This window comes from Pipistrellus kuhlii, unplaced genomic scaffold (assembly GCF_014108245.1).
Source record: "Pipistrellus kuhlii isolate mPipKuh1 unplaced genomic scaffold, mPipKuh1.p scaffold_m20_p_20, whole genome shotgun sequence".
NCBI classification, from domain to species: Eukaryota; Metazoa; Chordata; class Mammalia; order Chiroptera; family Vespertilionidae; genus Pipistrellus; species Pipistrellus kuhlii.
This window is the reverse complement of record NW_023425516.1, coordinates 1,371,676-1,398,691: the sequence shown is the minus strand read 5'-3', so window position 1 is coordinate 1,398,691 and position 27,016 is coordinate 1,371,676. Positions and strand designations below refer to the sequence as shown.

Sequence of the window (27,016 nt, the reverse complement as noted above, 5' to 3'; positions counted from 1 at the left end):
TGCGTGTTTTCCACTAACGAGTGACCGATGTCTGCCCGGGGCTGGTGCCAGAGCTAGCATCCCAAATCTAAGAAAGCGATTTCTCTTTTCTCTGCAAAGAAGGGGACTGGGGGGAGTTCCATGTGCTACAATGTGGCAGGAACAACAGCTCCTGTTTATGGGGTGCCCACAGAGTAAGGGGGTTCCCATAATAACAATGCATATTGCAGCTCCCCCTTTGTCAGGATAGTTTTGGTTACAAGTGTCATACAATCAACTCACGCTAACTTAAGTAAAAAGGGAACCAACTTGGCTCATGTAACTTAGAGAACTGAGTTAGTGCTTAAAATCAGGGGAAGGGTTTCAGAAGCCAGCCTCTGGGACTAGCTACACAAACTTCCTCTCCCCGTCTCTCATTTTCATTTCTCTCTGCTTGCCTTTGCTTGTCCATCACACGGGCTGCTACAAACAAGCCCATTCCTTATGAAGAGGAACATGGCTACCACCCTCCCAATGATGTATTGAAAGTGCTGCCTTCTCCCAACATGCGTATCAGTCCCAGGAGAAAATGCTGATTGGACCATTTGGGTCACATGTCCATTCCTTGCACCTATCACTGTTTGCTGACAAATGATTTGGTCAGAATCATCCTTTTGGCCAAGGACTCTGTGTCTGTTCATAGAAGAAGGGTTTAAAAACAAACAGGCAGGTAAAAACAAGGTCACTATGAATAGGTGTGCAGGTTGCATGCTGCCCAAGGTGCCAGCGGAGGGGCTAAACAGGGAAAATCCTGCCTCTGATCTGCTCAGCAGCCATGCACCCTGGCCCCAGACACATCTGCTAGAAGGGCTGCCATCTTCCAGTTCATACCACGATGTCATCTAGGCCAGCAGCGGCCCTGAGCGAAAGCAGCAGCAGCTTCGGGACACCACGGTCTCTAGGAAGGCAGTAACGATTATCCCATTTTCAAGATGAGAAACCAGAGGTCCATAGAGGCCAAGTGACTTGTCGGAGGCTGTACAGCAGCAAACAGGAGAGCCAGGATTGAAACCCATATCCACCTGCTCCAAAGCCCATGTTCCTGCCGTCATAACCCACTCAGCCACCTCTGGGGAGCAGGAAAAGTGGGTTCTGTGAGTCTCTTCTCCCTGAAAACCCAACTCATTGCATGAGAACAATCTAACCAAGAAAGCCAAGCCAAGCCCAAGATAAGACATGTCACAAACCCTGTGTTTGTAAGCAGCTTGCAAGTCATGGTGTTTCCCCTAGAAGGGGAATCTCTTGCTGGGAACAGTAAGAAATTAGATGCAATCTGTTCTGATTTCTTCCCAACTTAGGACATGTTGTAGTGACCCATCTGAAGGCAGGCCAGCTTCCTTGTCTGGAGGGCATGTTCGCTTGGTTTGTGTCTGCGCTCATGAAGGGCATCTAAATCATCCCCAGGAGAAGAGCCCGGAACTTACACAGCCGGCGTGGAGACAGGCTGCTCTGCCTTTTCCTGGTAATAATAATAATAACGACAACAACAACTACTACTACTACTGTTCACTGGGCATTTCCTGTGAAGATACCCATCACCACACTGCTCTATTAGACAGTCTGGGCAGGGGATGGATCGGGGAGAGGGGGGGAGGTATTCAGCATTTGAAACCTCTTCCTGTTGGAAACCCCTTTATTGGGAGAGTTTTTTTAAAAAATATTTTATTTTATTGATTTGAGAGAGGAAGAGGAAGGGAGATGGATAGAGAGAAACATCAATGAGAAAGAAACATCCATCTGCTGCCTCCTGCATGCCCCTTACTGGGGTCTCGAGCCTGTAACCTGGGCATGTGCCCTGACCAGAAATTGAACCAGTGAACTCTTGATTCGTGGGTTGATGCTCAACCACTGACCCACACTGGCCAGGCTCTTGGGAGATGCATGGTGGGAGCTGGACCTGTTTCTACCACAGAATCAGAAGAGACCAGACCCCAATCGCCTTCCGGAATATTCCATTTTGCTTAAGTGTCTATTTCCATTGTGCGCATCCACGCACCTGCTACATGCAAGTGTTGTTAACACTTTACAGGTATGACTGGGGCACTCAGAGCACAGGACTTAGAGCACGGAGAGCCAGAGGAGAGCAGAGCTTCGTGGAGGTGCGAGAGGCACAGTGCAGGCCACGCAGGCACAGCAGTGCAGTCAGGCTGACTCCGCGTAAGTCAGCGCCACCGATGCCCCGGGACCTCCAGTTAGTGAGTGAGCCTCTCTGAGTGAGCCCAAGTCTTTACCCAAAAGGCACGCCACTGTACGTCAGCAGCATGGGATTCTTGAGAGCATTGAAAGAAATCATGTATGTATTGCTCACAACACAGTGTCTAGCACACAAAAGGCACTTAACATGTGTTAGCTATCATCTGTTATTCCTGTCACAGGGTGGGGCAGAGTAGGTGTACAGCTGTGAGTCTGAGAACCACACAGTGTGTCCTTGTATTATTATTTGCTAATCATCATGTCATTTTCCATATGAACAGCTGTGCGCCTCCTTCTGCCCCCCCTTCCCCCCCTCCCCCGTCCATGAATCCCTTTCTATCACGTCCTGTCAGAAATGAGGGTTCTCTGACGGCCTGGCGGGGTTGTCTGATTTATTTCTGTCATCCCTCACCTCCCAGAGACGGGGATGAAGGAAAGCAGAGGCCAGTAATGCTTCCACTGGGAGTGACAGGCCACGTCGGGACAGGAGGGGGTTCTGAAACCAGACGCGCACTCTGGTTCCCGGGCGCCTCGGGAGGGCCGGCACAGAGCAGAGAGGCTGGGCCCCAGCTCATCGATCACACTAATGACGATGGATGGCCAGCCCTTGGCCTCGGCCGCCAGCTGCCCGGGGTTTATCACCATTTCCCGGGGCAAAGCAGGCCGCCCCCAGCTCGTGCCCAAGAGGGTTGTTTTCGTCTTACTCCCTGTCTCCCAGAACAGAGCCAATTAAAGCGCTCATTCATTTCTCCCCGCTCCGCCCTCTTAATTGCAAACAGGGCTGAGGGCTGAAGAGCACAGAACAAAGGACAGATTTCTTTACCCCGGATGTAAACACGATGATCAGAAACAGCACGCGGAGCCCTTGCTCCTGGGAGGATGTTAATTTGCTGACCCCTGCTTTACCGCAGGTCTTTTCACGTAATTATAAAGCCCCAGGAGTCTTGTCCGCTGGAGCTCTTGGCTGGCACACAGGCATCACCCTGGCTCCCGTTCTCATGGGCCAACGCTGAGCCTCTGCGCGGGGCTTCACACCAGGCTCTCAGGCCGGGCAGGAAGCCTGAGAGAAACCCTCTTCCCTGCGGACATTCTCCTCCCACAGGCCGCCTGAATGACCGAGGTAAAACACGCCGGTGAGCTGGCATGCTTTGGTTACAAATCATTTAACCTCACAGCAGAGTGACATTGAGCCAAAAGGGACACGTTCTCAGCTCCTGTGACAGAAAAGTCGACCATTAATGCCACCTTTAGGAATGGTCAGCTCAGGCTCTAAGCAGGTCATTGGGCTCAGTCTCTCTCTCTCTCTCTCTCTCTCTCTCTCTCTCTCTCTCTCTCTCTCTCTCTCTCTCTCTCTCTCTCTCTCTCTCCCACACACACACTGGCTTCTCTCCCTTGGGGCTCTGGCTACCTCACTGGACAGCCTAGGTCTGAACAAGCATGTCAAACTCACGGCCAGAGGGCTGCATTTGCTGGCCGGGAGTGTATGCTTGGTCTAGTCCAGTGGTTGGCAAACTCATCAGTCAACAGAGCCAAATAACAACAGTAAAATGATTGAAATGTCTTTGGAGAGCCAATTTTTTAAAACTTAAACTTCTTCTAACGCCACTTCTTCAAAATAGACTCACCCAGGCCGTGGTGTTTTGTGGAAGAGCCACACTCAAGGGGCCAAAGAGCTGCATGGGGCTTGCGAGCCGCAGTTTGCTGACCACTGGTCTAGAAGATCTTCCAGATTTAGCCATCCCACCAGAGGAAAACGGACCCTGAGAAAACTCCTGTCCGGACTGTCTGGTATAAGCACGGTCCTGAAGGCGCACGTGGGCCTCAGTGTGGGAATGTCACCGACCCCTGTCTCATATCTAGGAAAGAGGTACGATAACATACAAGCTTCCAGATTCTGAGCTCCTGCAGTTTAACCATTTCCCCACCATGTCCTTTCCTATATCACTGCCATTCCTCGCCTCAACTCAACGACGTTATTTTCATTATCCCCATTTTGCAGATGTGAAAACCGAGGCTGTGGAGGACTTCCTATTAGCAAATAAGCAGATGTTATTGTTCTGTTTCTCTGAATAATACAGAGGGCCATAGGGCGGCATCGTCTCCCTGAGGACAGAGCCAGATTTTCCCTGAAGGGAGTGGACAGACACCCTGAAATGAGGTCAGACAATGGAGACACAGAGGCTGGGCAGGAGGTGGGGCCAGCGCCCAGGCAGGCCACTCCCCCAGCACTGCCATGCCTCCTGGATGGGGGCAGCTCTGTCCGTGCTGGGTCCCTGAGCCCCCAGCACACTACCTGCCATCGCAGGTAGAAGCCACATTGTTCCTCTCCTTCCCTGGACATTCAGACAAGTCAGCGTTGAGCTGCAGCCTGCTCTCTGCTGCCGGCTGGGCGGCCAGGTCTGTCCTGCGCTGGAGGGGAGGTGCAGGGCAGGGCGGCAGCTGGAGCGGGAAGGATGGAGGGAGGGAGGGAGGGAAGCAGAGAGGCGCCTCAGGCGGGGAGGGGGGCTCCAGAGCCCCCCCGCTGGCTGAAGTGACAAGCAAGATGAATCTGGGAAACACACACAGGGTCCCGGTGGGGGAAACCTGCTTTCATAGAGGAAAACAAAAAGAAAAAGAGGGGAAAAACAGAAGCAGAGAAAAAAAGGGAGAGGGAGAGAAGCTTCTAGAAATTAAATGGGATGGAGCTTGAACATCATAATTAAGCCTTTAAAGGGAAAGCAGCATCACAGCCTGGTAAAGTCTGAGGCCTACTGGTGAGAGAACGAACGAACGAACGAACGAACGAACGAAAAGCATCCAAGTGCCCAGCTGCTGGGCTGAGCCCTTTCCGCAGCCCATTCAGTTTACTCCTCACAACAGCACTGAACCATCCCATTGGGTACAAATGAGGGTACTGAGGCTCAGAGAGGTTAAAGAAATGAATCAAGCCCTGGCCGGTGTGGCTCAGTGGATAGAGTGTCAGCCTGCTGACTGAAGGGTACCAGTTCGATTCCGGTCAAGGGCACATGCCCAGGCTGCGGCTCAATCCCCAATGGGCGCTTGCAGGAAGCAGCCTAACAATGATTCTCTCTCGTCCATACTAATAGAAGGGTAACATGCTAATTAGACTGAACATCTTCAGGATGTCCTTCCAACAAAGCCATGTTGGCGGGGCCAAGGCAGAGGAGGTTAGAGGCGATCAGGTAGGCAGGGGAGAGCAGTTAGGGGGATCAGGCCAGCAGCAGGTGAGTGGTTAGAAGTCAGAGGTCCTGAGGGATCCCAGATTGGAGAGAGTGCAGGCCAAGCCGAGGGGATCCCTTTCCTATGCACAAGTTTCATGCACAAGGCCTCTAGTAATTAATGTTTCTCTCTCTCTCTTTCTCTCTCTCCCCCCTTCCTCCCTTTCCAAAATCTCCAATAAAACATATATAAATTAATAAAATAAAAAAAAGAAGAAGAAGTGAATCAGGGTCACACAGCTAGGAACTAGAACTAGAATAGTGTAGAATTGAATGTGACTCTGACTCCAAATCAGAGGCTCTTAACCACTACCACATGTGTCAAACACAAGGCCCGTGGGCCAAATCCGTCCCGCCAGGCCTTGCAATGTGGCCCGCACCGCGCTGTCATCACTGCACTCCGCTGCGTTTCCATCACAATGACAGTTTATGACTGTTCAGTAAACCATTCGGCCCGCGATTTAGGCTGGATTTTAGATTTTGGCCCCTTCTCTGACTGAGTTCGACACCCCTACGCTACACTCAGGCTTTTTACTAGGAAGAACCCCATGCCCAGAAGGTCTCTGTTTAAGGGGGGGTGGGGGTGTTGACCAAACACAACTGGAAAATGCAGCCTATCACCGCCCCCTGGGAAGGTCGCAGCACGCGGTGAGAGGTGTTACCTTGGTCTGTGTAACAAACCGGCCCGGGACGGTTCCCAGTATGTGCCCCCTTGGCTAGTCCCTGGTGCCGGACATTTGGTGGAGCCTTAGTCTACGTGTTTTTCGATGAGGTTACCGCTTAGGTCAGTAGACTTTGAGTAAAGGAAAGTCCCCTCTGCAAGCAGGTGGGCCTCGTCCAACGAGGTGGGCCTCGTCCAACCAGGTGAAGGCCTTAGGAGGAAAAAGGCTGATGTCCCCTGGGAGAGCCTGCTCTGCAGACAGCTTCAGACTGAGTGCCAGTCCCTATCTCCCTGGCTCTCCTCTGCAGACTCCGAACGTGCCAGCCTCCACCATCACGGGATCCAATTCCTATCTGTCTTATGGGTTCTGTTTCTCCGGGGGACCCAGCCGAACACGCAGGCTAAACTTAGTATACCCCTGAAGCCTGTGGCTCCGAATCCAGACAGGGCACAGCTCTAAGACTGGGATGGTAACTGGGACCCTCACAGCTGGGACTAAGCAGTGGGGGCGGGAGGGTGCATCCCAGGGAGCGTCCCCATCAGTCTGGCTCTTTGGCAGGGCGATGGGCAGGCTGGGCTCAGCTGGGCCTGCTGGCCAGAGGGTGTACCATGCCTCTCTGAGGGCGGCCACCTCCCGGACATGGTGACCCGGTATTCCAGCCTTGGAAGTCATGTAGTCATTTCCACCTTATCTATCAGTCTCAGGTCCCAGGGGAGGGGACAGGGGCCCCACCTCTAACGGGAGGATTGGGAGAGATTTCACAGCAAGGTTATACAGTAAACCGCCATGCTGGCCCACGGTAAACCCACGTGTTTCCTTCTGCTTCACCCAGCTTTTCTCCATCTTCTAATCGCGCCATCCCAGAGTCAGAGGTTGAAGTCTTAACCCTCCGGATGGCGGCACGTGACCTTGTTTGGAAATAGCGTTGTAGCAGGTGCCGTCTGTTAGGATGAGGGCGTGTTAGAGTCGGGCCCCTCACCCAGCGACTGAGTCCTTTTTATAAACGGGAAATTTGGACACGGACACACACAGGCAGAAGGCCATGGGAAGATGACAGCCACTAGCAAGGGTTTGCATTTATAAACCAAGGAACATCAAAGATTGCCCGTAAACCTTCGGATGCTGGGAGGCAGAGGCACGGCACAGACTCTCCCAGCCCTCTGAAGGAACCAACGTGCCAACACTTTCACCTTGGACTTCAGCTCCAGAACCTGGAAACTCATTGCCATTGCTTAAGCCAGTGTTTCCCAAACTTTTGACACAAGTGTTACCCCTTCTATAATTTTCGTAACGCTGAGTACCCCTCATACTCATGAGAACGTAGAATTAGGCGCAGCTAAGCACGGTGCAGTGCATATCCCCACCAAACTCTTCCCGTACCACACTTTGGAAAACACTGGCTTAAGCCACCAGTTCATGGTACTTTGCTATGGTGGCCCCAGGAAACGGATACATATTCACTCACTCACTCAGCTGACTTTCAGGCCTTCACAGTCGGGCCCCTAATGATCGCCACTCCCTTCTTTTCATTGTCTGTTTTCTAAAAATAACATACTCAAAAGGCCTGGTACATAGGATGCACAGTGACTCACCGGTCCTCTTCCTCAGCTGTGTGTCCTGTCTCCGTCATTCCTGCCTGTTCCGCTGACCCTGCTCTTTGGTTTGCTCGGCCTCCTGGGCCCCTCTCTCAGACACACCTGATCCGCCAGTTTCCTATAGAGGCTGGAGACTGGTTCCTCCCTCCCAAGCTCCTCCTCCTTGCTCTAGGCCGAGCCCAAGGACTGGGCAGGGGCTCACACACAGCTGCGGGAAGGCTGGAGGAGGGGAGCGGTAGCTGAACAAGCTTTTGGGACTTTTCTGGTCTGATGGAAGCAGCAAAAAAGAGGGACTGCTGCAGGAGCCACGTGGGGGTAACATCGCTGAGCCCAGTAGGCGATAGTGCCCAATCCAGCCCCCAATAGAAATTAGCTGTGTGACTTTAGGCAGGTCTCCGAACCTCTCTGGGCCTCAATCTCCCCATTTGTGGAACCCAAATATCCGTGGGGATCCTCTTTAAAGTCCAGACGAGATGGATACAGGTACCTTTAGTACACATTGTAGAAAATCTGTGCCCTCCCAAGTTTTCTGTGAATTCCCGGGGTGAGGTGGGGGGCTTTCCTTCTGTTGTTAGTTCTATTTAGGGGTCATCACTAACGGGGGCCCTTTCAACTGCGGGACAGGCAGGTGAGGAATTCAGCTCCTTCCTCAGCCTCCACCCAGCTAACCGCTCACATGAGGTGTCGCGTGAATAAACAGGTCTATTGTTTGCTGCCCACCATCTTCTCCAATGTGAACCCGCTATTCCAGAAAAAACTCTCCTCTCTGTCTCAAACCATGTGAGTGTGAATATGGTGCCACCTCTAGGGCCAAGGGTGAGCACGTGACCCAGTCCTGGCCAATCAGAGCATTCCATTCCTCCAGCCACAGGGATTGGTTCAAAGAAGTCATATGATCCCAGGCAGTCAACTGAGGATTCATCCTGAGACTCTTTTTGGAAAAACTATTGAGAATCAATACATAAGAATGAACAAACAAACAAACAAACAAAAAAGAAGGTATAGTCAATGACATCACTTAGGGCCCAGGGACCCAGTCATGCCTGGTGTATTTAATTTCATAAGCAAATAAACACTCCTAACTTATTTTTTTCCTAATCCAATTTGAGTTTTATTTCTATCACTTGCTCTTGAAAGAGACCTCATAATAAACCTGGAGAGGCTAGGAGAATTTACAGCATAGCGAAACACAATATAAATTCAATATTCGATATGCTTGTTTTTAGAAGTTCTGTTTCATTAACTCAGGTCCTGCCTCTGCCACGTGGCTCATGCGCTCCGTTCCAAATTCCTATTGATTCCTTGGGCAGCGGTTCAGCTACACCCACTGCAGCCCCAGCCCCCACAGCAATCATAAAGATATTTTCCCAAAGGAAACCGCCTTCCACCCCGCGGGGAGGTCGTGTACCAGCTCCTGACAAAACAGTCTTCACGCCTCTGCAAATGAAGCGGAGAGGCTGGGCGAGGCCCCCGCTACGGTTCTGCCGCTTTAAAGCTCTGGAGTTCGAAATACAATAAAGCCATTAAAATCGGGGCCTAGGAGGCTGTTTTTCAAAATGCAAGTCACAACCCATTAGTGGGCCTGGAAATCAATTTGTGTAGTCATAACCAGCGTTTTTAAAAAATGAAAGCGAACAAAACAGAAAATAACAGAGTACATCATTCATAATAGAGGTGAGTAGTGGCTCATGAAACTTTCACTTCAATTATAAATAGAGAGGTACTGCACATACGCTGTGCTGGATCAGAGTTTAAAATATATTTTTCACCGTGGGATCAAAAATGTGAACGCTCAGGGTGAAAATCAGCACTCCGCTAACAGGGACAGATGTCAATGAGTTAAAAATTAGTATATTTAGTGTGATCTCATTTTTGTCAAATCACAGAAGGGATAAGCTATTGTTGTATCTGGGAAAATTATGAAATTGTGTATACCAAAAGGCAAAATTATTACCCCTGGGTGGAGAAATTGTGGTGTTTTTATATTTTCATGTGTCTACATTTTGTGTTACCTAATTTTTAAAAACAGATGTGTGTCACTTCAACAGTCAAAGATTTATTCCAGCTTATTTTTATTTGGAAAGATAAGTATACCCCTGAAAACCCTCTAAGAATATCTTTTAAAAATATACCCAAATATATGAATACTAGAGTCCCAGTGCATGAAAATTCATGCACCTCAGCATGGTCTGCCTCCTCTCACAGTCCAGGAGCCCTCAGAGGCAGGAGGCATCCCAGAGATCAGGGGAAGGAGATGCCCCATCACACCTCTGCTGCTGCCACTGCCGGCAGCGCAAGTCTCAGCAGGGCCCTGGTTACCTGAGCCTCAGGCAGCCTGGGCAGCTGGGCAGCCGCCATCTGAGACTTGCCTGTGCCTTGGGCCAACCCTGGGAACTAGGGGACTCTGGAGGCAGGCGTGCTGAGCAGGCCCAGCCATGTCACGCACAGGCCACCCTGGCAGGGCTGAGGGGACTGGACACCACCGTCTTCTGGCTGTGGCCACCGCCATCTTTGCAACAGTGGGAGGGTCAATTAGCATATTCCCTCTTTATTAGATAGGATATGCTGTTTTGGCTAGTTTTAATTGTCTGATTCTGCAGTGCGAGGAAGAAGTTTGCAAACAAAACTTGGAAAATCAGAAATCATAGTAAGGGGGTGGGCTGGTGGGGGCTTGGGTTGGCAGGATATGCTAATTCTCTGAGTGGATTTTCCACCTCAGTGAGCTCCTTTCCTTCTCTTCGCTGCTGTCTCAGGAAGGTAGCTGCTAGAATGCAGCTATTATATATTCCACATGTCATGTACCTCAGCACCTGTTTGAAAGAGTGTCTGTGATGGAGAAAGAAGTGTCACTGGAGCCAAAGGAAAGACAGACAAGCTTCTGGCAAAGTGGCAGGAGGCGGGTGGCTGTGGGCAGGATCCGTGTGATTTCCGAGGCTGCCCTTGAACAGGACGCAGAGGGCAGAGGACAAAGCCAACGAGAGGAGGCCGCCAGAGTCTCTTCAAGAGAGATATTGTCAGGAAACGGAAAAATTGGGCCACCCCATCCAGACTGTCTACATAATGATGCCTGAGAGAAGGCAACAGTGGGAAGACTGCCTCCCAGATGGTTAGCTGAATTGTGAGTTTGAATTGTGAGTTGAAAATGGTAAGTTACACAAAGAAATTACAGGGGGGACGTGGCGGGGGTTGGTGGGAGAGAAAGGAGGGAGAGAGAGAGGAGACAACAGTGGCGAACCAAATTCTCAGCTGTCACTTTTCAGAAGAGCAGGGAGATGCACAGGCTGGGGACGATATGCTTTTGGGGTCAGATAAACACACATAAATGCACGTTTCAACCTTGTCTCGGCAATGATTTAGTAGCCCCATCGGGAACGCTCAAGCTTTGTTCTTTTCAGAGGAAAACACTGTCCTCTTTGCTTCTATGTGCAAAATGGGGAAAGAACTGACACCGACTTCTGTTTGTGTATTCTTAAAGTAATACATGCACATGAGTTACAAGAAATTTCCAAACAGTACAAAAGGCTACCCGGGGAAAAGCAAGTTACAGGTGATGCTTTGCCCTCCTCCTCCTACCCACCTTCTGCCTCCATTTCACCAACAGGCTCCATGGCTCTGGCCTGCAGGCGGGCTGAGCCAACGGGAGGCGTTGGCAGAGCAAAGAACCAGGGAGTGTTTGGGGCATCCTTCCTGCCAGGTTGCCTCAGGCAGGCTGTATCTCTCAGCTACAAATCCCTGGTCCTCTCACGGGTGCTTTCGAGACATGCCCTCTCTCCTTAAGGGGTGGTAACCCACTCCCTCCCCTCGGTCCATAGAAATGGTCACAGCCCTTGGTTACTGCACATTCTCCTCTGTCCCACTCTACCCACACCTGTGTAACGGCCCCTTTGTAAATGAGCCCTCCTCGAATCATGTGATTTGAGCCTGACGCCTGTGCCCTGCTGGGCCCGGGCTCATATACTCTCCTGTGCTAATTCCCCAGTGCTGCTGGCCCCCACTGCAAGGTGGCCACTGGCACAATTTCCTTCGTGGATCTCTCTCTCTCTCTCTCCCTCTCTCAGTCTCTCTCTCTCTCCTCCCCGCTCTCTCTCTCTTTAATAAACTGTTAGTACATGATGTACCTGTTTTCATCTTTTCTGTATTTTAACTTCATACATGTTGAAGATTGTGCTGGATGCTCTCTATTTGCACAACCTCTGTCCAATCCGTTCCCCACTCCTTCCCACATGCTCCCAGGGCCTGGAGCAGGGCCTTGCCCGTGGGCTTGGAGGCCCTGGCAATGGGAAGGAAGGCAGAGGAAGTGGGCCCTGGGTATCTATCTCCCCCTCTGGGCCCTTCAGGTTGGCTGCTTCCCTCTTCAGGAGGGCGCCGCTCTGTTGTTGGATGGCCCTCTGTACAGGCTCTCCTCGTCCTGCTAACGGGCCCCGTCCAGGTCTAGAGGTGGCACCAGCTCCCACTCTTGCCTGCCTCGCAGTGTCTCACCCCCCCATGGGTTCCATGGATTTGCCTCCACCTGTAACTAACCTCTCCTCAGTGACCCCCGTGGACCGTCTCCTTGTTCTTCCCGTGGTGAACCCCAGCACAGGGCTTTTGAACCACCTCATTCTTTTCTTTCTTTTTAACAACGGAGACTATAACATGGTTTATGTCACCAATTCCTGACTAACTGGTTTTAAAAATATACTTATTGGTTTCAGAGAGGAAGGGAGAGGGAGAGAGCTAGAAACATCAGTGGTGAGAGAGAATCATTGATCTGCTGCTTCCTGTACACCTTACTTGGGATCAAACCCACAACCAGAGCATGTGCCCTGACCAGGAATCAAACTGTGACCTCCTAGTTCGCAGGCCAATGCTCAAACACTGAGCCACGCTAGCCAGACCCGATTAACCGCTATTTGATTTATAGATAAGACTTATTTACAACCTATTTCTGCCCCTCTTCCCCACTGCCTCTCAGCTGAATTCACCCCCACGCCCAAGTCTCAGGATCCTGTCGTCAAGAATGGCCCATCTCTGCGTGAGAGATTATTTTGGGAGCCTGGAAAGAGAAATAATCCTTCAGGTAGAAAAGAATGAAACCAGTCAACTCTTTTTTTTTGCAGGTGACAAAAAAAAAAAATGAACTCAAAGTCACTTACAAGCAGTAACAATGACCACAGCCACAGCATCACAATGTTTTTCGAGGACTCACACAGATGGGTTTTGAATGGTGTTGGCCTCAAGCCCACCTGGGTCCAGGCACACAAACACGTTCCATCAGAACCCAATCTCTCTCTTTTAATCTGCTGCCCTGCGTGCCCTCATTCTCTTCTCTGACAGAAAGGCTTTTCCTTCTGGCACAAAATCGTGTCCTAGGACAGAGCCCGATTCACAATCTCTGGCGCCAGGACCTAAGAGGAAGACCCCTTTCCTTCAATCAATTCTGATTGGCTATAGTAATTTGGCTGACATCCTTACCTCTGGGCCAGTCCTTGAGGCCAGACAGAATGGGTTCTCCACTGGCCGGGCATGGTGATAAGCTCGCCCCTGTGATCCGAGCTGGTGAGGAGGACTCCTCCCCCAATGGAAGTGCAGATTGTGGACAGCCAATGTCCTCCGTGTCCACTCATGAGGCCTTGGCTGAGTGTCTTGACACCAGGTGGAAAGGTGGGTAATCAGCTAATGTTGATTTCAGGTCTTTGCAACCAACAAAACATCCTCCCACCCAAATCAAACTACCCAACTGCAGGCCCAGGGTTAGAATACACGGGTTTCTGTTCAAAACAAAGTTATTGGTCACACAAACTACTGGAGATCCGTAAAATTGGAACTCCATTTTAGTGAGCACTCATTTAAAAACCATGTTTAAAAATATGCATCTATAGAAGTGGAAGGATGTTTATAGCTTACTAGAGGCCTGGTGCACAAAATTCATGCACGGGGAGGGAGGATGTCCCTCAGCCTGGCTTGCACCCTCTCCAATCTATGACCCCTTGGGGGATGTCTAACTGCTAGTTTAGGCCCCAAGGGATGGGGCCTAAACCAGCAATTGGACATCCCTCTCACAATCTGGGACCACTGGCTCCTAACTGCTCACCTGCCTGCCTGCCTGCCTAATCGCCCCTAACTACCTCTGCTTGCTGGCCTGATTGCCCCCTAACAGTTCCCCTGCTGCCCTGGTCACCCTCTAACTGTTCCCCTGCTGCCCTGCCTGATTGCCCCTAAACACTCTACCTGTCTGCCTGATTGCCCCTAACTGCCTCTGCTTGCCAGCCTGATTGCCCTCTAACTGCCCCCCTTTTGGCCTGTCCACCCCCTAACTGTCCCTCTCCCCCCGCCAGCCTAGTCGCCCCCTAACTGCTCGCCTGCAGGCCTGATAGCCCCTAATTGTCTCTGCCTCGGCCTCTGCCACCATGGCTTTGTCCAGAAGGAAGTCAGACGTCCAGAAGATGTCCAGTTAACCTGGTCTAATTAGCATATTATCCTTTTATTAGTATAGATTATGTGAAAATGCAGCTTACAAGCAGGTGTGTGGCAGGGGTTCCTACCTGTATTAGAGTCACCTGGGAACTTGACTTTTATTTAACTGAACATTCACTGATGCCTAATGTTTAATTTTAAGCTGCCGACCCTGCAGAGGTGTGCTGCCTTCTTCTAGGATCCCAGTTGGGTGGGGAGGGAAATGGAGCTGAGCAAGATGGGTGGGGTGTTTGTTTCCTGGGGCTGGGCGGGGAGGTGGGCGGGGGCGGGGGGGTAGAGAGAGATGAAAACAACAGACATTTATTTCCTTACAGTTCTGGAGCTAGAAGTCCAACATTGTCCAGACCCTGCTCTCTCTGAAGGCCCTGGGAACAGACCCTTCCTTGCTTCTCTCCTGCTTCCGGTTGTTGTTGGCAACCCCTGGCATTCCTTGGCATGTAGCTGCATCACGCCAATCCCTTCTTCTGTTGTCACACGTCATTCCCTTTGTGTGTTCTGTCTCTATTTCCAACTTTCAATCATCTCCTCAGGACAGCAGTCATGGGACAAGGGCCCGCCCTAATCCGGGATGACTTCACCCTAACTTGCGTATAGCTGCAAACTCTATCCAGATAAGGTCACAGTCACGGGCACCAAGGTTTAGGACTTGAACGTATCTTTTGAGGAGACATGATTCTACCTGGTGGGAAGCAGGCTAGATCATGTGCTGAACAAGAAATTATGAGCTAGTCGGAAATCCATGAGAATACCTGGCAGGGGCGTGTTTTCCTACCCGGGATGAGAAATTGAGATGTTTTATGTGGATGTTCAAGCAAGTGCTTCCCCACCCCCCATCCCCCCCATCCCCCTCCAAAGGCGGGGGAAGTCAGCATCTCCCGGATAGCTTGGAAATCCCAATGGTCTCAGCAGGGTTTGCAAAGATAACCCCAGGTCATTCTGCTTAACTGGGCGCACACACACCTTTAAGTGAAAGACCATCAGGACAGTATGACAGAGTGCTGAAATAATCGCTCATGTCGGAATCATAAAGCCTGGTTCTCGGGCAAGCTCCACCACGAACAAAGCACTAAACCCAAGAGCTCCAATTTCCACCTTTGTAAAATGGGATAAATAATTCCATAATCCCAGCCCGTCCTTCGGCTCGGCATGCTGTGACATAAAGCACGTGACAATGGAAAGCACCGTCGATGAAAATGCTTGGGCCACATCCTAGGTGTCCAGTGGGGGAAATTCCCTAAGAACATTCCTGGACCCCAGCCGAGAGGGAGAGAGGAGGAGCAGGAGGTTATCATTACTTGCTCTTCCTTTGTTTACAAAAATCCAAACGCACCTCCCCCTCTTGGGGTGTGGTTCGGAGGACGGGGTAGGAATGTGAGATGGAACCACAGAGCCCCCAAGAGGCAAGGAAGCACAGGCACCCTCCTTTCATTGGAGGAGGTGCAGGGACGCATGCAGGTGGTGCCAATACACACCGCCCAGCGTGACTCTATCTGGGCAGCAGTTCCCCGATAGATGCCAGCTACCAGGGGCCAGGGGAGCCCCGAGCTTTCCCCGTGCCCTGGGCTCCATCATTTCTAAACCCAATGCTGACATCTCAGTAAGAATAACCAGAAGGAGTGCTCTGGGGGGTAGATGCCACACAAAAAAGTACTTTAAAGATGTTTTTCAAAATGATGACTTTTCCAATAGGTTTTTAATGCCAAACATATGTATTATTGACTGAAGCTCGAGTGCTGCGCAGATTCTGAGATTTCACTTCAGCTACACATTCCAAACACGTTCTTCCACTCGACACGTGTCTTTCTCATGCCTTGCCTTTTGGCGAACTGGGAGGAGAGGATGCCTGTCACTTCATGTCGCTCAGTCTATATTTTGCATAAATCAACCGGGAATTAAGAATTAAACAATCGCGTCGTCTCTTAGTTGTGAACTGTTTTGTTCCGGGGATGTGTTTGCACAGCGGACGTGCTGTCCTTTCTGTGCTGAGGGGGTGTGGAGAGTACCAGGCAGCTCCTCAAGACATCCCTGAGGGCAACTGCAAGATGGCGACCATGGGGCACGGTCACCAAAGGAGGTGGCACGTTCAAGCAGATGAGGAAAGGGCAAACTCAGGGCCTGCCTCAGGCCTGGCCTCCCTAGTTACCCCCCCCCCCCAGCACTGATCTCGGGGTCTCCCCAGAAGCAGACCCAGGAAGATTTTGGATGTAAGTGGTTTCTTTGGGAGCCCAGAGGGGTGTAGGGAGGTGAAACAGGAAAAGGGAAGAAGCCAAGGCGGGGTCATTGGTGAGCAGGCACTAGGGCTGCCCCTAAGTCAGTCCTGAAGGAAGGGGACGGCTGGAGGAGAACAGATCAAGCTCCAGAAATATGCTATCTGACAGGTGAGGAGGTGAGAAATCTACCCGCACCCTCACACCCATTCATCTTTACCTCATGTCTACTCCTGTGGGTCTTAACTCCTTGCACATCCAGACTGCTCAGCTCAAAGACAGAAAACATTCTTATATAACGCCATAACGCCACAGAAAATTCACAGAAGATTGGGGATGTCTGAGATCTCTGAGGGGCACATAGCAACATCTACCCAACACTGTGTGTGCCATTAGCTCAATGTATGGGTTGGTCTGGTCCCTCCCAAATTCATAGGCTGAGGTCTAACCCCCAGGAGGTCAGAACGTGATCTTATTTGTTAGAACACCTCTAGGCTGAGGAGCTCATTTCTCCCTGTGGAACAGGTCCCTTTGTGAACAGAGAGGGTAGACAGCATGCCTTGAGCCCTTACTGGGTGCTGTGCTGTATACATTCATCATTTTACCTAGTCCTCCCAACTCTGTAAGGCAGGCACAGCCATCACTACTTACCTACATATATAAAAGCCTAAATGACTGTTACAATGGAATGGCTGGTACAACTGGTTGCTATGATGTGCACTGAACACGAGGGTGGGGCCTGCTGGCCAACCTCCTGGTCTTTCTCCCAGACCAGTAGGTCCCATTCCCTCGATTGGGGCTGGGCCCTGGGCTGGGACAGGGAACTGGGGGTGAATGGCAGTGGATGGAGCCCCTTTCCCAGGGAGGCCAAGGGCTGGCCCCCTCCTCAAGGCCAGTGGCCAACCTCCCAAGTCCCTCTCCCCCAAATCCCCCAGAATAGGGAACTGGGGGTGGGTGGATTAGGTGGGGAACCTGATTGGGCCTGATCACCAGCCAGGCCTAGGGACCCCACCCATGCACAAATTTCGTGCACCGGGCCTCTGGTATTCATGATAACACTGAGGCTTGGAGAGGTGAGGTGATGTGACTTGGCCAAGATCTCATGACCACTAAGAGGCAGAGCCAGGATTTGAACACAGATCTTTTTCATTCCAGAGCCCTTTCTACTTCCAGTTCTCAGATGGCTCCGACAGGGGGGTATTAATAACAAAAAAAATAAGAGTTAACATTTATGTGGGCTTCCTTTTTGTTAGGCATTGTACTTCTCGTGGGTTATCCATTTCAGTCCTCTGAGATTATCACACGTGGCTCAGTGGCCACGTGTCTGACTCCAGAGCTCATGGCTTTGAAAACAATGCTCTGCTGTAGTTTTCCTCACCTGGAGCTAAAGCCCGCTCCCTGTTCTTTGGGCTCCTGTGAACTAGTTGAGTCTTTCTTCCCCAAGCCTGTCCCTTAAAACCCTTTGTCTGCTCTGCTGGGGCTAAATAAGTCTCATTCTTTCTTGTTTTCTAACCCTTTCCCGCCCCAGCCCCGTCTTCTGAGCGTGATTCGGTTTATCCGCATCCTTCCGAAAGCACCTGCTGGTTGCAAACGCTGCCCAAGAAGGAAGCAGGAGGGAGCAAAACTTCCCGGGAAGAGAGGGTCGGACTCAGTGTTCAGACAAAGGCAAGAAAATAATGACTTCCAAGCGTCCGCCTCCGGAGCTGTGTGGGTCGGTATTTTGTATTCCGTGGAGGGTCATCTTGCAGCAGACGGCCTTCTAACAGGAAGGTGAAGTCACTGTGCAGCCATGATGACATCATAGTTCTCCGCAGTTCAAGGCTGAGAGATAAAATACGGGCCAGATTGATCCAGCGTGAAATAATGTCAAGGATAAAGCATGCAAATCAGAGCACATGCAATAAATCTCCTGCAAGCTGGCAACATACCCCACAGGGCTATTGGAGGGGTTAAATAAATTAATGTGCGTAAAGCGCTTAGTAGAGCGCCTGGCACAGAGCGAGTGATCGATAAATATTAGTATTAATATCTGCTGTGAAATGAACACTGCGCTGTAAAAATGACGGATTCTTCCTGGGGAGGGGTTCCAGAAGATAATGATCGCTGCCACTTAACTGGGGCTCCCCGTGAGATCAGCCTCTGCATGCATTATGTTTTAATCCTCGCCCGCCTGGGGTGAAGTCCTCTTCCCCGTTTAAAGCTATGGAAGCCAAGCCTCGGCAAAATTAGGCATCTTATCCGGAGTCCTGCAGTTAGGCAGTGAAGAGCTTGGGTTTTAGAAATCCAACAGTCTGGCTTTGAGTCCTAGCTCAGGTACTTTGTTTGAGACCTTAAGCACAGCATCCAATCTCCCTGTGCCTCAGTTTCCTAGTCTATAAAACAGAATATCTTCCTTAAAGACGTTTTGTGGGGATGAGTTAATATATGTAATCAGAGCAGTGTCTAATATTGTACATTCTAAGCATTCATAAATGCCATTCACCCATTCTCTCTCTCCCTCTCTCTCTCTCTCTCTCTCTCTCTCTCTCTCTCTCTCTCTCTCTCTCTCTTTCTCTCTCTATGTGTGTGTGTAGTCTTTGAAAGATGAGTAGGAGTTTGTCAGATGAATAAAGAAGAGAAATAGGCCCCTTGTGTTAAGGTGATTGCGAGGCTAAAGGCACACACTGAGCTACCCAACCCAAAACACAAGCAATCACGAATGGGTTTGTAGCAGGACAGAACAGAGTTGGAAAGGAATAAGTCCTTGTAGTTAGAGAGAAAGGGTCGAGGTCCTCAGGCCTAAAGGAGAAACCAGAATTTGGAAAATGTGGCTCCCTGGCCAGGCACCCGCTCCCAGCCATCATCCCAGCAGCGAGTTCAAAGCCACGCCCCCACCAAGCCCAGCCAATGAGGAAGCCCTTAAACGGCGTCTCGTTGCTAGGCAACCGAGAGGCCCAGCCCTGCGGTTTTCAGCCGTTTTTTTTTTTTTCCTCCCAGTAATGGGAACCTGAGCCGCACATGGAGCCGCCTTAAAATAGGGACCTGGAGGCCCCTCCATGGGCCCCCTCAGACTTATCAGTGGAGTTTTATTTTTTTAGTTAATATTTTATTTTTGTTTACAAGAGAGAAAGATAAGTCTTTTCAAAGAGGGTAGAAAGCTCCTAAAGTTTTTAACTTTCTAAAAAGTGAATAATTCCAGACTTTCCTTATCTGCTCCATCTGGACTTCCTTATCCTGTTGGTGGGAAACCCACATGACTTGCTTTCCATTAGTCACGGGTCCCAAGCCTCTTTGGAGCCTCTAATTGGCACTTAGGAGTCAGAGTGAAATTGCTGGAGCTTCTCACACTGGTGGCTGCTGAGGTAGAAGATTCTGGAAAACCTCTCTCCTCTTGGGGACACAGGCTAAGCCTGAAGGATTTCCAAGATGACCAAGACACCAGCCCCCAAGAAGATTCAGAGTTCCCCCAACTCAGGGGCCCTCCGGACCTTGAATGCCTCAGATCCCCCAGCACAGGTAAGCTTCCCCTCTCTTTCGAAACCAAACATGTTTTCAATCCCCAGTGAAATAGGAATTAGCCTTCAACCAACACGGGACAGGGAAGAGAGGAGAGTCCTGGAGTAATTGAAGGGTCAAGACACGTCCCTGTTGCTGTCAATGGCTGGCTTCTCGCACACAATGAAAATGGCAGCAGAATGGTGAGCTAGGCCATCCCATCAGCCAGTAATGCTAAAATGACAGGGGAGGTCTGCAGGGACACTGTAGATAGGGATGTCGAACTCAATCAGAGAAGGGGCCAAAATCTAAAATCCAGCCTAAATCGCAGGCCGAATGGTTTACTGAACAGTCATAAACTGTCATTGTGATGGAAACGCAGCGGAGTGCAGTGATGACAGCGCGGTGCGGGCCACATTGCAAGGCCTGGCGGGACGGATTTGGCCCGCGGGCCTTGTGTTTGACACATGTGCTGTAGAACGTCAGGAAACAGTGAGATGGATTGTGGGCCTGCCGTTGCTGAAAGCATTTCCAGGTCCCGGTCCATCCTCTCTCTCACGGGCTGAGCGCAGAATGCCAGCTTTGAAACCTGACTTTGCTCTCCACCTGTCACTGACATTGGACAAGTTGGTCAGCATCCCTGAGCCGCTATTTCCGTGTTTGCGGAGTGAGTGCAGGAGCATCGACTCGGCAGAAACAGTGTGAGGATTGAGCGAAGACATGGAAAGTGCTAGCATGATACTGTCACTTGGGTAATGTGTCTAAGTGACATGAAATGCTGGTGTTGATTTAATGCCCAGAGTCAACTGTTTCTGTTTTTAAATGATCCTAACCGGATAGACCAGTTATGGATCCGTTAAGGGTGTTTTGTTTTTATTGTATCCACAAGCCCTGATCCCACCACCGATTGGCCGAGGAAGGTGAACAGTAGGGGAGAGGGTCAAAGGCCACACTGGCCCACTGTGGTTCACCCACAATCCTGGGAGCAAGTCAGAGCACAAAAGAAAGCTTGAAGTTCAGCCAGGCTTACATGGGAGGCCCCAGTGTTCCCGAGCCTCTAGCTCCTAAGGATTAATATGAGCGCACTCTGCAGGATGTGCTCTTCCTGGGTCTCCTTTCGTCGTGAAGTGCTGTACAGAGTGGGTTCATCCAGAGCAGCCCCCTCTGGGACTGAGCTCCCCGCTCGGCGGTGGGGTGAGGGGAGCAAGGCGAGTGTGAGAGCGTGGGCCACCGGCCCAGAGAGCCTGGGCTTGGAGCCTGGATCTGCTTCTTAGCAGCCCTGTGGCCTTAGGCAAGTTGCAGCTCTGCTCTGCCTCGGTGTTGCCATCTGTGAAAGGGGGACATCCTGCTGCTTCCTCATGGGAATGCTGTGAGCACGAACTGACGCGCCCAAAGCTCCTCGAACAGCTCCTGGCAAGCACACCCTAGATGTATTATACAATAGTTACATTGCTCTTTCGTTCATTTAGCCAACATTTGTGAAACCTTGCTGCATGTGCTTGTAACAGATGAGATCTGCCTTTAAAAATTTCACAATCCATGGTGTGCACGTTTGGGATGGGGAGTAAAAGAGGTAATAAAGCAGGTAATTATAATGTCGGCTGATTGATGATGTGCTGGGGATGTATCATTGGGTGCTGTGGGAACTCAGAGAAGGACAGCTACCCTGTTTCCCCGAAAATAAGACAGTGTCTTATATTAATTTTTTCTCCCAAAGTAGCGCTAGGTCTTATTTTCAGGGGATGTCTTATCTTTTTCATGCGCTAGGTCTTATTTTCGGAGGATGTCTTATTTTCGGAGAAACATGGTAACTCAGACTCCTGTCTGTGTGCGAGCACGCGAGCACCCCCGAGTGAGATAGAGAGATATGAGAAAGGAAGAAGCCATGTATTCAAGTGCAATAGAATTGTCCATCTGAGAAGAAGAAAGTAGAGGAAGACATAGAGGTTGGATATGATATTTTCCTCTCGTGATGAAGATTGGTGGGGTGAGGGTGGAGGTCAGGGCGAGGGAGAAGGCGCCTAAGGAACTGTTGGATAAACTAAGACCTCAAACCCAAGGACGCATTGAAACCCAACAATAGAAAGGTGTGGGATTCTTTCTGTGGGATCCTGCACCACGTTCTGGGGACCTCTGAGGACCTCCCGGTGTCCCCGTGCACATCTGAAGGCTCGTACCCTTAAAAATGTCAACTTTTTGAGCTACTGTAAAGCACTGATTAATGGAAACCGGGCTAACTAGGAACTGACAAGCCACGGGGGAATATGTAGAGATTAGGATCGACCTCTGGCGCGATTGTGGTGGTGATAACGCGAGGACCGTGGGCGTGCACTGCGTGTTCACCACGTGCCAGGCTCTGAGCAAAAGGCTTCACGTGTGCTATTTCACAGCCACCTACAATACTTGACGTGTGAACTGTCACCTCCCAATGAGACCGATGGCAACACCGGGTTCAGGGAGGACAGGTCCCTGACCTAAGCTCGCCCTGCCAGCCAGGGGCAGGGCAGGGACTGGAGCTCCAGTCTGTCTGGCTCCAGAGCCCAAACCCTCCCTGCCTCCTGTGCTACTCCGTGACAGTGAGCATGCGCCACGGGGGACAGAGAAAGAAGGTGTGAGGCACCGTCACTGGCTTCACGTAGTTTTTATGTTTGCTGGGGAGGGGGTAACAAATAAAAGGGGAAGGACACATGCCGGGCAGCCAGGTAACTGTCCGATGAGTATTGTTTGGGGGACGATCTGGCTTCTCAGGGAGGAATGGCACTTACTATGAGTCCGCCTCGCATGTGCATACCAGGTGCCACTTGGAAAAACCCAGGAATGGGTCCAGACGCCCTCTGAAACCAGCCACTCCCTTCCTCCAGAGGTGGAAGTCAAGACGTCATAACTAATGTCAAACAAGGGCACCCTGCCTTGGACAACAGCTGCCCGTGGTTTTTCAATGGAAAGGAAATGGATGCAAATGCTCTGCTCCAATGCCTTCTCCTGCTGGGTCCGCCTGCGGGGTTCGGCTCCCCAACCGGATACCGGGCTCCCTCTCCCTTTGTTTCCCAGGGGACAACAGAGAGGCCTAATGGGGTGGCCGTGGGGGAGGGAGGGCACAGGGCCCACGTTTTCCTCCTTGGAGGAGCACTTAGAACACCCCATCCTAGAATGGATATGCAGAGACGAGATTTGGTAAAAAACTATAGAAAGGTGTGGGATCCTTTCTACAAGCACCATCACTTGGCACCTGAAGTTTCTATCTCGCTGTCATTAAAAACCCAACAGAAAGGAGCTTCCTGCCCTGGACGGGGCTCAGTTGGCTGGCCGTCATCCCAGGCACCAAAGGGTCATGGGTTCGGTTCCGGCCAGGGCACATACCCAAGTTTCAGGTTCAGTCCTGGTCAGGGCATGTGTGAGAGGCAGCCAATCAATGAAGAGTAAAAGCTATGTCTGTCCCTTTTGTGACATAAACGGAGGCATCGGAGGAACCTTTGCAGCACATTTCCTATGATTCTCATTTGCCAGAATAGTGTCATCTACCTCTTCTAACAGCAAGGATGGCGGGAACAGTGGGTATGTGACATGACTGTGGACAGCAGTGGCAAGGGGCAGGTGTGGAGAGCGGCTACCGTGTTTGGACAGGTTCAAGCCTGTGACTAATGAGAGGGCAGAATCCTCTCGTGGCAAAACCACGTGCAAGTCCCAGAACAATTATAGCCAAAGGCTGTGGTTGTAAGCTGGACCTTATGGTCCGACCTGTGGTCCCCGTGGCTGAGTGATATGGGCTGTGGGAGGGGCAGCAAGTAAACAAAGCTTGATCAGGTGCATGAAACTGAGTAGATTCGAATCCCATGAGAATGTTGTAAACATCTTGACTGTGCCCTTACTTTGTCTCGTGGAATCTGGCTATAAAATAAAGAAGTGGCTTGCAGGTTGTGGCTCTGTCTCTCCATCAGAGAAGCAGTGTCCTACCTAGCTCCAGCTTTATTCTCTTGTCTGACTTCTCCATCCTTCACATCCCCACTCAGGTTCATCCATGGCTGTGCCAGCGTGGCACAGGCAGGCGTGAAGGTGTTGAAGGGGAGGATCAGGCTGACCCATCAGCAGTGACTGGCACAAATGATTTCACAAGAACTCAGACACTGGGGTTTCCAAGCAATACAATGACAGAGTAGCCTGGAAAGAGAGACATCCCCTACACTACACAGCAACTTCTTAGGAATCCCAAGAGCGCATATCCATTGTGGTACTTTACAAACACAGCACAGTATCCGTCAGGGAGCTGTGTGGGCCGGGAGAAGAATACAGAAGCCCCCATTGGGAACGTTCATTCATTCAACTAACACAGGGTGGAGCAAAAGTAGGTTTACAGCTGTTCATAGGGAAAATAATATAATAATTAATAAATAATAACACCAGAGTAAGCACTGATTGTGTACACACAACTGTAAACCTTTTGCCACACCCTGAATTTACTGAGCTCCGGGAACATGCCAAGCATGACTTTTGGTATGAGGGGTACTGCAGTGAAAAAAGACAACCCCTTGGAACCCACTTCTGGAAGCTATGAAACATAAATACTTACAGGAAGTAACAGGAGCAAAGAGCTGAAACCGTGGGAGGGGCCCCTCTCTGTCCTATGACCTCCATCTGTTTGCACTGCTGGGCGGGCGGTGCTTGAAAAAATTTGGGATAGTCAAGCTTTTGCACAACTATAGGAAGAGACCTACACTTGACCCGCGCTCAGCACATCCACAGCCTGCAAAGATGCAGCTGTCAGCAGTTATATTCAAAAGCTGCAGAATCCATGTGGGGCTCAGTGGCAAGTAGCACTTTCATAAAACCTGACAGAAGCCAATTAAACCCTTCTTAGACTGAATAAACCAACACATTTCTCTCAGAGATCTTTCCGACAGCTAAATTCAGAGCCATCATCGCCGATAATGGGATACCTTCGATCATGACATGGTGGCGTTTTCCCTTCTCAATTCCCATTCTCACACCGCTGAGAAAATCTCTTATGGGGCTCAATTTTTACCTACTGCATTTCTGCCTACATTGGAATGCATGCGATCAGCAGTCCTTTTTAATAACTTGAAGATTGGCCACGCCCAGTGATCTGCAAGGCTGGGAGGGCCTTGGGGTTTCTGGATTTCACAGAGGGGAGAGGTGACAGCTATGGTGGCTTCTGGAATGCGGATTCACAGGGTCCACGGTGGGCTGTAGTTCAGGGGCAGAAATCACAGAAATTAATGCCCATGGTACCCTGGTACACGGTCAGGGTCACTTCTGAGGTCCATATTGAACAGCTGCCATGATGGGTGTCTGGGTCTCCTCCCAAGAAACTCACAATTCCATTGGAGAGAAAATTCATAAATAACCACAGATCAAAATAGCAAATAGGAAGCACCAAAAAGAAAAGCGGAAAACATACAGCAGTCACATACATTCCATCCTTCCTATATAATATATATCTCTATATATAAAGGCCTAAGTGACCATCACAACCAAATGACCAGAATGACCAGAACGACCGAATGACTGGTCGCCATGACGCACACTGACCACCAGGGGGCAGACACTCAATGCAGAAGCTGCCCCCTGGTGGTCAGTGCACTTCTGTATGACTGCAGACAAGTCACTTAACTTCCTCCTTCCCCAAGTTCACTACCTGGTCCTGGGCACATCGTCTCTAGCCTGGACTATTCCACCTGCCACCTCACTGCCCTGTTTACCTTCAGTCTGACCTTCTTCCAACCCTTTCTCTTTCAATGCAAGCTTGATATTGTCTTTCCCCTGCTTTACATATATTATTAAAATCAACTCCCCGATCCTGTGGGCAGATGCTATCATTACCCCTATTTACAGAGGTAAGGAAACTGAGTCTTAGAGAGGTTTTGTGTTTGTTTTTTTAACTTGCCCTGAGAAACCCAGACAAGTAGGTTATGGAGATGGGATGTGAATCCAGGACCAACTAACTAGACAGAGCCTCCATGCTCTTATGTTCAGCCTGGCTTGCTGCAGTCAGAAGGGGCAACAGACAAGTCTCTCTCTTTCTCAAGGGGCATTTATGGTTATTTATGAATTTTCTGGGTGACATTTTTAAAGTGTAAACCTGACAGTCTCTGGCGGAAAGAAGCAAGTGCAGTTTTAGCCGTAGGCAATGCGAACAGGAAAGTGACTGTATCCATGACCACAGACAAGGACACTCGGATTTTCTTGAGCTCTTGGTAAAATACGCTTGCAAGCTTTTTCTGAAAGAAAAACACAGCTAAGGGTGGGGTGGGGGTGGGGTGGGGGGAACTCTATACATGGCTTAGACTCATCTTTCTAAATTATGCTCATTTCAGCGAAGATTTAGAAGCCATTTCTAATCAAAGTCACATTTCTAAGAAAAGCATATTTTGATCATGGGTCAGTGCACTGCCAAGCTCTGCTGGATGAAACGGAGAGGAAGACAGGCCCAGCTAATGAGGGATGAGTTTCTGGCTGAGATGCTGATCACCGTAAACAGCTTAATTGGGTTGAGTAATTTGGGCAAATACCTAGTTAAATGGATTCACTCTGAACCAAAGTTCTAAACAGATTTTCTAACCACATACATACACACACACACGCACACACACACACACACACACACACACCACACACAAATATTACCCTGCATCATAGTAACCCGGACCATCCTGTAACCTCAACCCCTATTTCAAGTCTGACCCCACCTCTACATGTGGAGCTCCTTGAGGGAGAGGACCATCATGCCTTGCTCATGATTCTATCCCTGGAGCCTAGCACAGTGTCTGGCACCAGGTAGAAGCTCCATGTTCTCAAGGACATCTCTGAGTACAGAGTGAGGCAACAACACATCCATCAGTTAACTGAGTTCCATTTGGATAAGAGCCACAGATGTTTTCATCCCAGGTACACCCCCCAAACATCTGGGCACTCCATACGTAACGACGGAGACCACCCCAACACTTGCTATGTCTGTGACCTTGGGCCAGCGGCTCTCCGAGCCTCAGCTTCCTTACCTTCCCTATGGAAACGATGAGTTCCCGCTCCGAAGGGCTGTTGGGAGGATCATTGGTTAATGTCAAGGACAGCCCCCGGCTCATAGTACATGCTCATTAAGTGTTATCTCTCCACAGTCCCGCGAGGGAGGGACGCCACTGGCTCCCAAATATCAAGATTGCAACATTTAAACACTGACA

The 27,016-nt window shown here is 50.3% G+C and overlaps 1 protein-coding gene across 1 annotated transcript in view; it reads left to right on the top strand.

The window, feature by feature from the left end:
- The first annotated feature begins 19,361 nt into the window (after positions 1 to 19,361).
- The window catches only part of CCDC60 (coiled-coil domain containing 60), a 96,121-nt gene continuing 88,466 nt past the window's right edge, over positions 19,362 to 27,016 (top strand). Inside the window, exon 1 of the mRNA XM_036449669.2 lies at positions 19,362 to 19,844. Within this exon, the coding sequence (XP_036305562.1) occupies positions 19,755 to 19,844 (90 nt within the window). The 5' untranslated portion in view covers positions 19,362 to 19,754. The remainder of the gene's footprint in view (positions 19,845 to 27,016) is intronic.